Source organism: Adiantum capillus-veneris, chromosome 3, assembly GCF_014529385.1.
Source record: "Adiantum capillus-veneris isolate H3 chromosome 3, ASM1452938v2, whole genome shotgun sequence".
NCBI lineage: Eukaryota > Viridiplantae > Streptophyta > Polypodiopsida > Polypodiales > Pteridaceae > Adiantum > Adiantum capillus-veneris.
The window spans coordinates 145,519,340-145,536,517 of NC_140933.1; the positions used below are offsets into that span (position 1 = coordinate 145,519,340).

General features: G+C 42.6%; 1 protein-coding gene across 1 annotated transcript; it reads right to left on the reverse strand.

Annotated features, from left to right (window-relative positions):
* Positions 1-1,379: 1,379 nt before the first annotated feature.
* On the reverse strand, positions 1,380-4,808 carry LOC147461864 (uncharacterized). The gene is made up of 4 exons (XM_086509334.1): positions 4,413-4,808; positions 3,361-3,450; positions 3,057-3,141; positions 1,380-2,267 (listed from the first exon to the last, which is right to left on the reverse strand). The coding sequence occupies exons 1-4, from the start codon at positions 4,515-4,517 to the stop codon at positions 1,645-1,647; spliced, it is 903 nt and encodes a 300-aa protein (XP_086365460.1). The 5' UTR covers positions 4,518-4,808; the 3' UTR covers positions 1,380-1,644.
* Positions 4,809-17,178: the final 12,370 nt, after the last annotated feature.

Sequence of the window (17,178 nt, forward strand, 5' to 3'; positions counted from 1 at the left end):
CGTCGTCTTGCTACCAACATCATCGCTCATCATCATCTTGCGTATATTGTCCTCGCTGTGGAATCGCTCAAGATTCCTATTAATAGCGATTTTTCTTAAATCGTTGGTACATACTCATGAAGATTGTCTACAATTTCTCTACAGCCAAGTAGCTATCTGTGTCGACACACTATTATTATTATTTCGACACACCAGAGGGGCCATAAGGGGGAGGTGCTTAACCCTTCCAAATATTGGCCATGTTACATGGTCGGGCAAGGGCCGCATCCCATTGAGCAAGATCCACACATAGGCATCACCATGGCCACCTAATAGATGCACCACGTACTGGTTACGCGTAAATCCTTGGTCAACTGAAGTTTATTTTTGTGCTTCTTAAAGAATTTAAATAATGCTTTTCAAGGTCAAACCTTGATTTTTAATATTTGGCACTTGTGCTCGTCACAGACAACTTGAATCCAAACTCTCTTCAGATGGTTTGATGTTTAGAAGGAAATGCGCTAGATCCCAAGGATAGAATTGCAGTTATCACAAGCATTTTAAGGAGGGCCTAAAAGAATGTGATTGGTGTATGAACTTGTGCGCAGACCCAAAGACTAGAGAATATTAGACCAAGACCATGGCATCATGAAAGCTTGGCTTACACACCAACAAAATTACTCAGGCAAAAGATGAGCTTAAGGACAATCCCCACTTCAAGGAGAAAATGTTTGCACGATTATTTCTAAATTGATTCGTTACCTTCCATGAAGTGCAGAGGTGCACATACAGGCCTCAAGAAGATGTGCTTAACCATAACACCCACTTTGAAATATTGATAAGGTGCAACAGTGCAAATGGCTCACATAGAGTAATGCCTGTGACAAGCTAGTGGTTTTAGTTAAAATTGCACTACTGCATGAGTAATCGAGGACGATTACCCCTCTTTGAGAGGGATACGTGACAAATCAGTGATGCAGCACTGCCAATCAATGGCACGGGAGACGACAAAAGACCTGAAAATAATTGTATGCATAATTTCTCTCTATGCCACCTAGCATGTAAATTGTTCCTTCCATTAATTTACAGTTGGATGTATTGCTAATGCTAGCATCATTGAAACATCTAGACCCATATACATGTCCATATCACACTGCATGCAGCATTTGTAGTTGAAAGCTAATGCTAATGCTAAAACATCTAGACCCATATACATGTCCATATGACACTGCATGCGGCATTTGCAGTTGCAAGCTATCGTTTTTAATTCGGATGACTTAAAAACCATATGGTTTCTTTAGAAGAGAACCAAGTACTGAAAGGTAATAATACATCATGGAATGCAATAAGGCTTCCTTAGTAAAAATAAATTCACCCACAGAGATTTCTACAGACTGACAAACTCAAAAATCATCCTGTATTATTCACACTAATGATCATCAAGTCAATGAATTTACAGATACTTTTGAGTTTATTGACACACAAATATTGTCAAATACAAGATGCTTTTTCTCTATATTAAAAAGAATGAAGAATTAGAATACATCTATGCACAAGTGATGCGATGATGAGTAGAGAATGAATTGCACAGCAACAAATGCGGCTGCAGAAATGCATGCATTTAATCCGTTTTTTCTGTGTTAAAAAACTCCAAAAGGGTTCTTACTACTTTTCTCCGACGCTGGGGGGGGTCTCGACGGGCTTCTCTTTTTTCTCCTCTACTTTTGGGGCATCTTCCTTCTTAGCTTCACTGGAAGTGGGCGCCACCACCGCTTCTTCCTTCTTCTCTTCTTTGATAGGAGCAGCTTCTTTCTTCTCTTCTTTGACAGGGGCTACTTCTTCCTTTTTCTCTACCACTGGTGGCACGTCCTTCGTGGCTTCAAGTGGGACTACTTCTGCCTTGATTTCGACCGGTGCAACTACTTCCTTCTTCGACTCAACAGGAGCCGCTTCCTCTTTCTTCACCTCGACAGCAGCAACTTCTTCCTTCTTAGCTTCAATAGGGATCACTTCCTTCTTCTCTTCCTGTTTCTCTTCAACCATGGGAGGCGGCAGAGTCGGCTCGGCAGTGGTACTCTCAGGTACAACATCTGGTTCCTTGGTCTCTTCTGCTTTGGAAGGCTCTCCTCCTTCGATCATAATTTCGCGTGTTTCGTGTGCTGGCTCTGGCAAAGGCTCCTCCACCAAAAAGGTTGATGTCTTCTGGAATAAATACACGATGGGCCCTGGTAGAAGAGCAGGCCCGCACTTCCCTCCAGCATCGCACAAAAATTGGGCTTGCGGAAATCCTGCATTTCATAAGCAGTCTCAGAAATTCACCTCGACATCCTTGCTGTCTGGTGCTCAAATCACAAGAAGAGTTGCACAAGATACATGTTCCAGATTCCGATATTTCACAACCTATCACATACAAGCCCTCATAATGTGATGAATCGTTAGTTTATAAGACACTTGCACCGAAATTACAAGAAGAGAAATTTTATCGTCACAGGAACAATCCTACAACACCTCATAAATCGATCTGACGAGTCTTGGACTCGACCTGTTGCTCAAAAGGGCAAGGGGATAACCGATGAAGGGTTTGGTTCTTAATCTTCTGGAATACTCAGCATATCATCAATGATCACTCTAGTTTCCACTTCCTTGTTTTGTCTCAAGCTACAATCTACACTTCCTAAGGTTCCTTATTTTTCAATTTGACGCCGTAGATCAGTGATCAATATAAGAAAGCTAGTCTCACAGATTTTCCACTCTTTCAAAAAATAAAATAAAACAAATGCATGTATGTGTATGTGTGTGTGCAAAACTGTCTTTACAATGTTTGTACACACAAACATAAAAGATAGTCTCAAAACTGATTTGTATGTTATGTTGAGGGTAAATATGGCCTGAAAAGAATCACATTACTTTTTGACTCATCTGTTGAACAGCAAAAGAAGGGGGGAAAATGGTAAATTAAAGTTTTCCGCCAGTGCTGAATAACTACCTTTATACAAAATGCAGACATATTTCACCCCGAGGCAGAATAAAGTGCGAGCAAAAAAATGACTTTTATTCTATCAAAATCTGAGACTTGCCTGCCTTGGCCAAGTCCGCTAATACGCTCTGAATTGCATCGGGATTTTCCTTCACTGCTGGCTCATTGGGCTCTTTCAGGAGTTTCTGATACACAGCAACAAAAATCAACACCCCCAAAAGAGAAATACTTCTTGCATCTGAGAAAAAATCATATGTATCTCTAAGAATATTCTTTCAAGGCATGACTACTAGAGAATATTCTCAAGTAATCTTTGAAGGCGTGACTCATTGGCCGCTAGAATTACGATGCTATTAATCAGCAATAGGCTTCATCTATCGAAAAGTAGGTTGTAAATATCGAACCTTTGTGATGATTGTTGATGATCTGTATACCTCAATGACTTTAGGATGCAGATCTGATCTCTTCTCCTCTATCTCCTTGTCTAAGGATTCCTGTAGAAGAGAAAACTCCGATGAATAAATTGGAAATTCAATACAAACTCAAAAAAAGGGAAAAGCAAAAGATATTCCTCAGATCGAGTTTCAGATTGCGCAAAAACTAACTATTTTTGCAAGTTACAACTTAGTTTCAAGACAAGTCCATGTAGCAACCATCTGCACATCTTCTCTAGGGCAAGGAAGCCACGCAAAGAGAAGATTTCAAACACTGAGGGAGATCCAGCCTTTATGGCAGAATCGAACTCCAGAAATCTCATGTCTCAAGGAAAAAACTTGTAAGAAATGCACAAAAGGCAGAAACTAAAATAACCCCAACAGATATATTGCTTCATGGATTGATCTGCTTGGACATTGAGGACACAAATATGTAAAGAAGTACGGAAAAAGGAAGAAACGGAAATGGGCAGGAATGAACATGACTCCGCAACTATATATGCTATTGAAATTGAAATAGACTCTGATGCCAATAGAGGAGGGGGCATGATGCTATCCTACATAGATATATGGCAGACATGAGTGAAAATTTATAAACAAAGAATCAAATCAAAGTAAATGGAGGACCCCAAAAGCATAACAATTATTAGAGGGCCCCAAAAGAAAAACCTGTGTAGAAGATACAGAAAACTTAAGGGTAAATAGAACCCAAATATCTATGTCCATATACAAACCCAAGTATCATGACATATTTTGAACACAGAAATTCTAGCGCCCAGGGGCAAATCAGCGACGAACGAAGGACAGCTTGGGATTGGACTCGGCAAGGCAAAGCAAAGCAAACCCAGCTCTCGACTCAAACCGATACAACAGAATATGTGCAGAGTTTGGTGGCTCAAACAAACTTCCAAACACCACCTAATTAACTTTGTTTGTATCCCCCTTTAGATCGCTCTCCCGTTAGAACTCAGCCTCATACATAGATTGGTGCCTTGCAGTAATCATAGTGAGAGTCCCCTCACCTTAGAAGAATCGAAGGATTTGCATGCATCAGAGGCAGCCTTCTTCTTGCCTTTGTCGAAAAACTTCTTGAACTTGGGCACCACCTTGGTCTTCCAGTAGCTCATGTTGTTCGGCGATGGCGGAAACACAGCAGGCAGAGAGAGAGAGAGAGAGAGAGAGAGAGAGAGAGAGTGCTCTAGAATCGCAATGGAATCACAGCTAAATAAGGTGGGCTGATATTATGATCGCGCTGTGGGTGTGTGGGTGTGTGTGAGAACTTTGAAGGTGGTGCCTATTTGCAAGGATTTGCTATAAAAGAGCGATAAAGAGCTGGCAGAGGGACCGGGCTTCACTTACTATACGCAACTCCGGCCGGCGGGGGGAGAGAGAGAGAGAGAGAGAGAGAGAGAGAGAGAGGTGCGCGCGCAAATGAGAATCAGAGTGGACCTTGGCGACAAGGGAGGATTGCTGATAATTAAAGTTGGGCTCTCTTCTCTTCTTCTGCTTATTGTTGTTGCATGATACGCTGCCGTCACATATAAGAATATAAGAGTATCATTTGCCGTTCACTTGCTGTCCATCTCATCTCAACAATGACAACACTATCACTCCATATTATCCCCACTTTAGTACCTCCCAATGTGCACAATGCTCGTGTGTGTGTGTGTGTGTGTGTGTGTGTGTGTGTGTGTGAGTGAAAGAGAGAGAGAGGCAGTGTTCGGGAAAAGTGTGCCTTAGCTTAGCTTTGAGCCGGTTGCAAAATCAAAGTAGCCGATTGAGGGGAGGGAAAGAAGGAGAAAATTTCGCTTAAAATACATGGAAAATAGTGTAATTTTGCAAAAAGACTGGTTAGTATTGTAAAATTTTCGGTTCAAGTTTGTCTTGGAGGTATTTTTGTATGTTTGTGAAAATGATTTTTTCCGAACACTGGAGAGAGGGGGGGGGGGGGGGGGATATCTATATCTATACTATTATAATAGGGGGAAGGATTTCAGTCCTCTCTTGACATGTGGCAGTAGCTCTTGATTCCGACAGTGTAGCTTGCAACGTTTGGCAACACACACACACACACACATAGAGAGAGAGAGAGAGAGAGAGAGAGAGACAAAAGGGGCCAAAGGCTCCTGACCATACTAGTAGGTGATACGATCTTTGAAAAAGAAAAGAAGACGCGAATCCTGGTTGATGCTCGTTACGAATTTTGGGGAAAAAAAAAAGGTGGAGGCGAGAAGCGGCCAGTAGCTTGTATGCGACAGCGCGGGATGAGCTGTAGGGGTTGCGGCTGTTGAACGTAGCAGGGGTGCAACTTGGAGATGAGCTGTTTGAGAGTTGTTTTTTTTTAATGCTAAGGACATCGTCTGGTCAGCTTGATGCGATAGCTGGAGTGGTTGTGAGCGTTGCCTTTGAACGGGAGGTGTAAAGTTCGAATCTCAACCAACATTTTTGAATGGTGGCAAGGATGGCCAAGGCACATTTGGAAGGGTAGAATGGTGGGATTTCGTGGAATCTTGGCAAGTAATGAATAAATCAAGTGTAGAGCGACTAGTATTAATAAGTTTCGTTTCTTAACACCAGTGATAGATACTTGCTTGACAAGAATTGAAAGTGGTTGATAATGAAATTGGAGAGAGAATTATGTTATTGTTAAGTTTTGGAGGTTGTAGAGACTTTCAAGGTAAATTGAAAAAAAAATCAAACTTGCTCTTTAAGAGTTTTTTTTTTTTGCTTTTACTATATAAGGAGTCTTTAGTAAAAGGTTAGATTTTTGATGCAATTGTGGATCATTAAATAAAGCTTGCGGATTAGTGCCACATAATAAAAAGCTTTTTAGAATTTTATTTTTTTTAGATTTTTGTGAGAGGTGTTGACGTTTATGTAATATTGAGTCACACACAATCTTGCTAGTCCTCTTTCACTTTTTTTTTTCAATTTGTTACAATGCTTTCAAGTGGTTTTTGAAACATTATTTTTTATGTTTTTGAAATATATTATAATCTAAATACTTTATTATTATATTTTTTTCAAGAAACTTAATATTTTATTGTGATAACAAATGATTTAAAATTAACGTCACTTTTGTTGTTTTCTCTCACAAAGAAACCTTTTATTATTAGATTCTCCTCATAGCCTTATGTAGGCCATAGTGAACTTTCACCTTGTTTTTGAAGCTTCGCTTCAATTAGTTTTACGCGATTCCGTCCACTCATCTGCACACGCATGTTTCGAGGGTTGAACCATGCTGCGCTTAGAGACCTCTTGAAGAGTCTTCTTATAGAAAGGTTGACAAAAGTGAGCTTCTATAAGAAGGGAAAACATTGTATTTGAAAGTGTACTTAGAGGACTCAATAAAATTCTGGGGTCGTTGTTCCATTTTTTCATTGATGGACACTCTCAATATGTATTCAGTCTAAGAGTGTGAAAGGCATCAAGTCGGCCAAAATGAGCACTCTTTTATGGGAAGAGATAAGAAAAGCAAATACGAACTGTTGGGTGATCCAAGAACACCACTTGGACACAATCAGTTGTAGGAAACAAACTTTGGGGAAAAAACCCGGTGTTCTACAGAGAAGGACCTCTTGGTTTAAGTGGGGTTCTCACTATTGCAGACACGGAGTTGGAACCACAACCTTAGGGAGAGGCCTGTGCACGAGGGTGAAGTAGGTGGACCAACGTATATGGGCCTTGCGATGCCAAGGGAAGAGACAAATTGTGGGTGGATTTAAGGGATATGCCTCTTCAAAAAGATTGGTGCATCATGGAAGACCTATAATCTTCCAATCTTTCCATTGAACATTAAGTAATAATGTAGCATTTAATGGCCTAGTAACTTGTGAGTAGCAGAAAATAGCATAGACATAGTGAGCATTTCATTAGAATAGATTCCTAATGAGCATAGCAAGAGTGCTTGGATGAGCATAGTAAGAGTGCTTGGATGGAGAGAGCAACAAAAAGCATAACACCTAGTTCGATAGGCATGAACAATACTTCAAAAGAGAGAGAACTTAAGCTATTGACAACAGTTGAGGACAAGATTTACATGGAGCCGGTCCCCCCTCCAAAAGGCTTTGTATTATAGGTTTGCCCCATCAAAGGAAGCATTTTACAATACAATATTTTGTGTTCCTTCAATATCTTGATGGTGCAATGAAGATGGAAGCTTCAAGCACCATGCACACACTTATAAAACACAACATCAATTCCCTCACGGTCTCAGACCCAAGACCTCACACATCTTCGAAGTTGGTGAGAGCTAGCGGGGTATGAGAGTAGATTTTGAGAAAGAAGGAGTAGTCTTATGAGAAAGAAGTATATTTCATCACCTAATCACTCATAATAGTGTAGCAATTAGCATGGTAGATGAGATGAGCATGCATTGGAGCTTGGCTCTTGGTTGGATTTGCATCACAAAGCCAAGAGTTGTTGGTGTAGGCCTCCCTTCTCACAAGCTTGGAGTAGGTGATGAGCTTTCCTAGTAAATCTTGAGAAGGAGAGAGAGAGTCTTCTTTGCTTCACACATGAGATTGTGTGAGTGTGTGTGTGTGATAATGCCTTGACAAAATAAACCCCCCCTCTCTCTTGGTCGACCCATCATGCTTTTTACTCATGCTGACACCCCATTGGACCCTGCAAAGCCTAGCCAATGATAATTACGACATGTGTCCCCCTTTCCCCTTTTGTGAGAGATTTAGGTAACTAGTTAATGCAATTAAACTCTCATTGGACCCCTTAGTCTTCTGGCCAATAGGAATCAGGCAAGCCATTGGGCTGCTGAATGCTCATTGGACCCCTTGGGAGACTGGCCAATAGTCTTCTAGAGAGCTTTATTCTTATTGGTTCTTTTATTAAGTGTTTTTAAATGAATCAAACTAAACTTACTTTAGCATAATTCTCATTGGTCCACCTCTATGGCCATCCAATAGGATTTGAATGCACCTTGTGGGCAATTGGGCTAGTGAGCTGACATGTGTCCACTATGCCCTTTGTGTAAAGGGGCTTGCATGTGTGTGTGTGTGTGTGTGTGTGTGTTTCTCTCTCATCCCCTACTAAAAGGGCTCGTCCCCTCCTCTTTAGGAGCTTGCAAAGACTTTTTGTACACTATCGTTCTCCATCTTCATTACTATGCTATTATGTATGCTAGCAAGAAGAGTTATGATAAATGAGGAACTAATTCTTTCTCCTATGAAATGTTTCTTCTTCCTCTTCCCTACCATCATTCCCTGCTAGCTCTCTCCACCTTCAAAGGTGTTTGAGGTCTTGGGACTGAGGCTTGGGATAGTTAAAGGTTTCTTCAAGTTTATGTTATGCTTGTGATGCATGAAGCTTTCCATCTTCATTGCATCACGTAGGTCTCAAGGAACACAAAGATTTTATTGTAACAAGTCTCTCTTAATGGGAGAAATCATAATACAAATGCCTATTGGAGGGGGGGACCGGCTCCACATAAATCCGGTCATGAACTGTTGTCATGCTCTCTAAATTCTCTCTCTTGCAAAAGTATTGATCATGCCAAGTTAACTAACTGCTATGATTATGTTGATAGCTTCAATTATGTTCACCCGCTATGCTCACAAAGTCATTTCTCAAAAGTACTCTCATTAATTTCCGCTACTCTCAAGTTAAATAGGCCAATTCCATTACTCTCTCTCTCTCTCTCTCTCTCTCTCTCTCTCTCTCTATATATATATATATATATATATATATATATATATATGTGTGTGTGTGTGTGTGTGTGTGTGTGTGTGTGTGTGTGTGTGGGCAAGTCGAGAGGCGTAGGGTACACAGCCGGTTTATGTTGCTTATGCCACGTGTCAGGGCCCCCCGAAATCCCTCCCCCTTTTATTATAGTACAAATGGTTTATTGGTTTGATATAGGATATAGTGTAAATTCTTGGCCAATAGAAGTATCTTTTTAGTCAGTTGCATTTGGATGCATGGGTGGCCAACACTGGCATTTACACAAAATCCTTTGTCAAACCTCCTTGTTTTCAAGCACGTGAACTTTTTCGTTGCTAACAATAGTAGCCGTCTTACAAAAATCTATGTTACAGTCTATACTGGCTCTGTCTTGGTTCTATTAAGTGGAATCTCGTGAGATTCCATTCCACCCTCAGATTAGTTGCAAGTCTAAAGCGATCATGATTTGATTTTGACCTCACGACCTCAAGGCTGGAAACGATCCATCGCAGCTAAGTAGCCTACCCCGGTAGCGTTGCTAATCTCACGTGAGCCATAAACATTAGAAAAAATGTTGTTGTCCTTGTCGTGCTCCCTTGCGCACCACGGTTCCCTCCATCTGATTCGTATGCACCATCCTCTGCCATTAGGACTGTGTGCCTTCTCAATTCCTAATGCTTGCATCCGCTACCTACATGCCTTGCTTCTGCCATTTGCATGCTGCGCTTAGCTCCACGTGTCGACTTGCCCGATCTCCCCCCTTTGCTTCTTTTCATTTACTTGCTAATTGTAGCATCTTCGTTGATTCCACTTAAACAATCGCTTCCAAAATTGTGCCTACATCTATTCTATTTGTTTATGCAGCTTAAAAAAATCTCGAGCAGTGACATTTGCCGTGCGTTGTGCACCTGCTCCTCCTTTCGAACGTGTGCGCAGACCTGATGGGATTCGTGTGTGCAATGAGATCCCAAGCAGCAGGACCCAGACTTGACATTGCCCTTGCGTGTGTGTGTGTGCGTGCGCGCGCGCGTGTGCGTGTGTGTGTGCGTGCGCGTGCGCGTGCGTGCGTGTGTGTGTGTGTGTGTGTGTGTGTGTGTGTGTGTGTGTGTGTGTGTGAGAGAGAGAGAGAGAGAGAGAGAGAGAGAGAGAGAGAGAGAGAGAGACGGCGAGTGCAGACCAGTCAATGTTCGGGAAAAATCATTTTTCTAAACATACAAAATTCCTTTCTTTGAATTTGCCAAGAGGAAATTGTAGAAAATTAGGTTTTTTTTTTGGGTTTTTACACTATTTTTCTCTCTTTTGGGGCGGAATTTCTCATTTTCCCCTTGCCCTCAACCGACATTTTTGAAATTGAAAACGGCATGATATTAAGTTGAGACACATTTTTCCCGAACACTGGGACCAGTTGACAACCCCCCATGCACTCACCTTTCGACTCTCACCTTAAGGCTTAGTCTTCAACTTCTAGAGAATTTTGAACAAATCACATTGAACTTTGAAGGCCTGATCTCTTCTCTAACACAAGCGGCTTGGCTAGACATACCTACACTAGGTGGTCACGAAGGATTCCATACGAGTCCGTAAATAGCAGCAACATGCCATAGCTCAGCAGGCGCTAGGGACGATTTACGTTCTCAAGCAATGCTCGAGAAAAATCAATCTCACAAACATACAAATTTCCTTTCGGAGAAGATTCAAGCAGAATTTTAAAAAAAATAACTGGTATTTCTTACGTTCAAGCAAATTTTCTCCTTCCTCCCCTTCCTTTAACCGGTTGTTTTGAATTTTCAAGGTTAAGCTCAAGCACCCTTTTCTGAAACACTTTCTCAAGGCCAACACTTCTATTTGCAGACCCCTACAAGGATAAGTGCAATGTCTTGTATGGAAAGGACATTGAGTGTCCTTTCCGTGAAACAACATGACCCCATGTGGCGACCGACGGAGACTAACAGAGGGCGAGAGCCACGAGGGAGCACTAATTACAGGGAAAAGACATTTCTCGGCAGTCAAACGTCCAAGGCGAAGGGGGTCAGATGGCAACCTGCGAGCACTATTCTGAGCATCGAAAGCAACGGTGGGACAAATTTTGCACAACGAAAGCGACCTTGCAATTACGTGCGTTGATGTACGTGCCAATGATTGGCTTGAAAAATAAATAAAAGGTTGTAGATTTCACCAGCTGATGTGCTAGATATCCAAGGGCTTGAGAAGGGAATCTCGTGTTTTAATTGCTAGCTAATGGAGGGCCACGATGTGCAACCCAACTCCCCTAGACTTTCATGAGTAGGGGTCGGCCAATTTCTTGCAATCAACCTCTGTGGCAAGCAGCTTCAAGGAACCTTGACCCTCTTTGATAGCCTCTTGCCCTTCTCCTCTCTCACCTAGCTCAACCTCTCTTAGAACAACCTCGCTCTCTCCTTCGATTTTTCCAGTTGTCCATCTCTCATCCCGACCTCTCTTAATTACCCTCCTCAATATAAGCTACATTGATGGCTTCAATGCTGACAACACTCAGCAATAACTATCTACCCTGCTCATGGTCAACGGCAACAAAGATCGCTTTCTGTAGTACCTTTCGCTTAATGGAATCCAGTTTTATGCATTAGCAACTGGGGCACGTCTTCCCTTTCCTTTAGACCCTTTCGCTCAACTTGGCTCTAAAAGCAAATTGGGTTTGACCTACTGCATGTAGGCGTAACGGGTTGGCCTCATGGAGAATGTTGCTGCAAGTTCTTGGACCAATATTACATATGTAATTGTCATACTGGCCCAAGAAAGTAATTGAAATCAATACTTTTTTATGTTTGAGTTGAAAATACATATCCAATATATGGATATGGGAGAACTATAGCACAATAAAGGCCAAGCAGGAAGCTAGGAAAATTAGTGCATATGGAACAACTAAAAATGATGATGCTATAAGTGAGGAAGCTAGGAAAATTAGTGCATATGGAACAACTAAAAATGAAAAATGATGATGCTATAAGTTAGTGAGTAGATGACCACATTATCATATGGACAGCAAGGACAATATCACTGGAAAAAACTCACTAGATGGAGCATCGACAAACCACGACACTAAGTGACACATAACATTAAAGAGGGGGGGTTAAGGGGATCGACGGCGCGGAAGTGGATGCGGGGAGCCCGAGGCAGATTAAACCCGGACACGCAGCAAGTCAACGCAAAAAAGAACCCAGGCGGTGGCTCAATTTGAACCCAAGGCCTCGTCACCCAGATTGTGATGCATGGGGTAACCATCCCACCCACGTGCACATGTTGTACCCATGGCCCGGGTTTTTGGAGTTTTATATTTAAAATATATGCGCTATCCGGGTTTAATCTGTGGTCGGGTTTAGTTTTTAAGCGCCCATCTACGACTGCAACCTCTCCGATTTTCGTGCGTACACTTCTCTGCCCTCGATCCCCTTACCCCCAAACCCCCCCCCCAACCCCCCCTTCATTAATACTATGTCTTATTTAGTCCTAAGGATCGACAAAGGCGGTATGTATACTATGTACTATGTTTGCCATAAGGAAACCCACATATCAACAAGTACAAATAAACAAAAAGATATTTAGTTTGACAATTGGATGTGAGAGAGATGAGATGAGAGATTTTAGAACAATCCAGCAAGAGACCTCAAAGATCTATCCGATAACTTGTGTGTGTGTGTGTGTGTGTGAGAGAGAGAGAGAGAGAGAGAGACTCTGACTGACTTTGCATGGGTCACATACTAGTACTAGTATGTATTTGCCTACAATTGAGAAAATAGGCTCAAGTAAAACCTTCACCCTTATATCAAATTGGCAAAAAAACTAAGAACCCTTTTAAAAAGAGGCCTTGATAAAGCTTTGACACTTTGGGTTTTTTTTTTTTTTTTTTGGGCAAAACTCACAATTGTGAGTGAATTGTATTAACTAACCCATAAAATTAAATATCTTGTCATGCTCATGTTGAGCCATGACATCATCCAGGGACCATAATTACATTGGCTATCAAAGCAGCCATCCCAACCAATTCGCCCCCTTATCCTTGAGACATAAGGTCCATTATCATGTTCTTTTGAGAACTTTTAATTACCGACAGCCAAGATTTTTCCCCATTTTAGGCATATCCTCTGCTGACAACAAGGCACAAGTAGTCCTAGACCAATCGTCCAAGTGTTGCTTGCACCCGAGCGTCCAAATTAGCACTTTGCTTTCTTGTATAATTTTTGCGAAGCTTGCCACCTCAAGACCTCCTTCAAACACACGGCGGTTCCTTGTCTGCCATACATTATGCAAGAAGAAGTACCTGACGATTTGAGTGCTGATGAGGATGGCAGGACCCCCTGAATTCTTCCCTCCAAGGAATAGATCAGTCTTGTAAAAACCAATTTTCCATGTTCTTTGGATCCACTTGCATATTTTCCCTACGAGGCCTTTGATAGTTGGGCAATCCATGAAGAGGTGGGCCAGATCTTCACTAGCCAAACTGCACCCTAAGCATCGATCTGACCCAATCCCTCTTTCCTGAATCTTCACCCCCGTCGGTAGAGCACCCCAAATTACATTCCATAAAAATACCTTCATACACTGCGGAACCTTTGGCTTCCAGATGTTCTCCATTACTTGCTCCCACCTTTCCTCCGACCATTGTTTTTTCCATATCTTGTTAAGGGGGCTAGACCAATTCTTCTTTTGCATCATTGCATGGTAAATGTCTTTAGGATGGGGTTTCCCTAAGAGACTGATTCCGGGCCATTTCCAAGCGTTCCAGTCAAACTCCGACTCACAGATAGGCATCACTATATTGTTAAGCTCTTTCCTCACTTTGTGAACCAACAAGACCTCCAAGCTATTCAGTTGGAACTGGGTAACCAGAAGATCAATGGTTTTCCAACACTTGTTGTCACTGTCCCAGAAGTGCCCTAGTCGATTCAAACCCTTATTATTTAGCTTCCTGGCTGTCTCTATTTAATAGGGAATTTGTGGCGGATCTGGAACTTTGAAGAGCCAGGGGGAACCAATGCAAAATGGAGTTCTTGAAGTACCTGGTTTTTCCCCCCCACTTTAAGACTCCTGCTACTCTGTTGCATTTTCTTACCAATTCTCCTGAGTTGCCCCCCAGTCTTAGGGTAGTTCATGTCGGGGCTAACAGCTTGTCATGAACATCCACCCTTAGAGCCAAGTTGAGCTGCTTCTATCATATCTTTGATCATGACAGCCCAAACTTGATCATGTTTAGCCAACGACACAACAAATTTGGCATAGCAAGCTTCTGCATGGGCCACAGGGTTCAGAATTCCGAGGCCTCCTTGATTCCCCGGTCGAGCAACAGATTCCCAACGGGCCCATTGCCATGGCCTGGAGGATTTTGTGTTGTTTTTCCATAAAAACCTTTTCACTGGTTTTAAGAACTCTTTCCAGTGACACTTAGCTATCTTGAGAAGCGGGCTAGTGAAGGCAATATAAGGAAGCATAAAGGCATTTATCACTTCTATTTGACTTAGGAATGGGAGAAGAACATAATCCCACCTACTCATTTTTGTTTTGATTTTTTCAAGCACCCACTCAAATCTTTGCTTGTGAGTTACGTCCACCCCCAAGGGGCCTCCCAGATGTTTGAAGATATCCCCTTTTGTGACAATCTCCCCCGACCACTCAGAAGGGTCAAATGAGTCATTTCCCGATAGTGAAATCAGCCTTGACTTCTCTATATTACACTGGGACCCCGAAGCTACTGAGAATATTTGTACAATCTCCAAAGCTTTCCTTATGACCTGGGGGCATGCCTTCAAAAAGAGGAGAGAATCGTCTGCAAAAAGTTTTGCTAGGAGTTGGCTGTTTCCTGGCAAATCTAGGCCGTGTAGCTCCCCTCGTTCCGCACTAGCTTTGAGCTTCATGATTAAAGGATGTGATCCTATGGCAAACAGCAAGGGGGCCAGAGGGCATCCCTGCTTAATAGACCTTTTGACTTCAAAAGAGCCCACAATTCTATCGTTGAATAGGAGCTCTGACTGGCTTCCAGCTCCCAGTACACTTACCAAATGACAAAGGCGTGGCCCAAAGCCCAAAGCGTCCATGACGGCTTCTATATATGTCCATGTTATTCTGTCATAAGCATTATCCAGATCCAATTGTAACAGTACACACTCTTGCTTTGTGACAGTTGCATACTCGATGCCCACCATTGCTGCCAAGATGTTATCGTAAATGGACCTTCCTTTGATGAACCCATGCCGATGGGGAGAGATGATCTTGGTTAGTAAGGGGGCTAGTATGAGGGCTACAAATTTAGCAATAATTTTGTAGGCCACCGACATCATCGTTATAGGGCGCCAGTGTTTCAGTTGAGATCAACAGATGTGTTTGGGGATGGGTTTGATAAGCTCTCTCTTTACACTTATCTCCAACGACCCTTCGACAATGGCTTTATTGGCCAACCTTGTGATTGGGACCTTGAGATCGTCCCAAAATTCTCTATAGAATTCCACCGTCATCCCATCCCAACCAAGGGACTTTTCCTTGCCAAGGGCTTGCAATGCTAGTGAACATTCGTCATCGGAAAATGCCCTTTCCAATAAATTAGCTACTGTGTGGGGATTCTTCTTCTTGACACTCTGAAGTAAGGACCTTCTGGCTTCTTCCACTTCTTGGGACTGGATCTCTGGCCGTCCAATGATCTGACTAAGATAGCTCAGCATCAAACCAACCATCTCATCCTGGTTATGAACTGTTGTCCCTTTCTCATCATCGAGCGAGCGGACGTGGCCTCGGCTCTTCTTGATTTTTAAAGCCCTAAAGAAATGCGCTTGATTAGAGGCTTCAAGTTGAAGGGAAATCTCTCTAAAGAGAAGCCTTGCCTTTTTGATATCTTCTAACTGCTCATCAGCAAGGTTAGATTTGGCTTCGAGCCATCGTTTGTGCTCTTCTGCATGGGAGGGTGCTACCCCCTTCTTTTGTCATCTCAACTCCCACCACACTTCTCAACTCTCCAAAAATCAACGATGTTAAGATTTGAGCTTCTCTATCCTTCCCTTTGGAATTGGCAAGGAGGAAACCACAGGCTCTCAGTTTTTTGCAGTGCCTTCTAATCCAAAAGAGCTTAGCACTCTCTAACCCCTATGGTAAAGGGGCCACTTGCGGGTGAATTTTTTGTGTGGTGCAGTTTTTCACAGTTTGTTTGTCTTAGGAGGTACGATAGGAGATGGCATACCTGCAGCATAAGCACTGGCACTCGTGATAGCCGAGCCTCGTCTATAAACGTCATGGGCGAAAGTCGAGGGATCTACGATGGATATTTAATCCACCGTTGATGCCATCTCTGCAGGGCAAAAAGATAGGGTCCCCAGCATCGTGTCGCGACTCAACCTCACCACCTCCCGCTCCACACTCGCACTCCCTATCCAACCCGCCTGTCGTGCTTGCTTGAAATGATAGTGAGCGCAGTAATATATACCCCCCCCCCCCCCCTGTTGCGTCGATCCAACGGCCCGAAGCCCCCCCGCACCCCGTCATAAAGTGGCGTAGATCCCATGACTTCGACCCCGTGTCATATATAGACAAGGATAGCCTAGTTCATGCACCCGAAAGGGAATAAAAGAACTCTATTGAAAAAAAAATGGGGTCCAATAGTTTCTTTCGCACAGACCACTTCATGGACAAACGAAAGTGGACTTGAACCATGCTCCCCGCAAATCATTGTGCACCTCATCATGCTAACTGTTCACTCACTGGCTCCATTTCGTACTAGAGCTAGCTCATTTTTTGACTCAAATATTTGGTCTTCAGAGTCAGCCCCTTTACCGTAGAGAGCTTCCATGCAAAACTCCTCTTCGTGAAGAAAACATAAATTTGAGTATCTAAACTAACATAATATGGTGGAAGGCAGAATTTTTTACACCTGTCGAAATCTACGACATGAAGGTTAAACTCCAAAATTGACAGAAGCCACTATGCACGCGATAAAGAAAGAGAGAGAGACCGCCGAAAGCGACCGGCGGTACTAGTTTTACTATACATTTGCATGTGAACCATTTGAATCTTACAAGTTCTTTGGGGTTCCTTCCTTCGGTGGCATTTCCTTTGCACTTTTCTTTTAGAAAGGCAAAGTCAATCTTCTCAATG

Excerpts from the sequence above, each read along its gene's own strand:
- LOC147461864 (XM_086509334.1), bottom strand. The coding sequence starts at position 4,517 with ATGAGCTACTGGAAGACCAAGGTGGTGCCCAAGTTCAAGAAGTTTTTC. Across the intron at positions 3,451-4,412 it reads AATCCTTCGATTCTTCTAAG|GAATCCTTAGACAAGGAGAT; the intron begins GTGAGGGGACTC and ends TCTCTTCTACAG. Across the intron at positions 2,268-3,056 it reads AGCGGACTTGGCCAAGGCAG|GATTTCCGCAAGCCCAATTT; the intron begins GCAAGTCTCAGA and ends TATGAAATGCAG.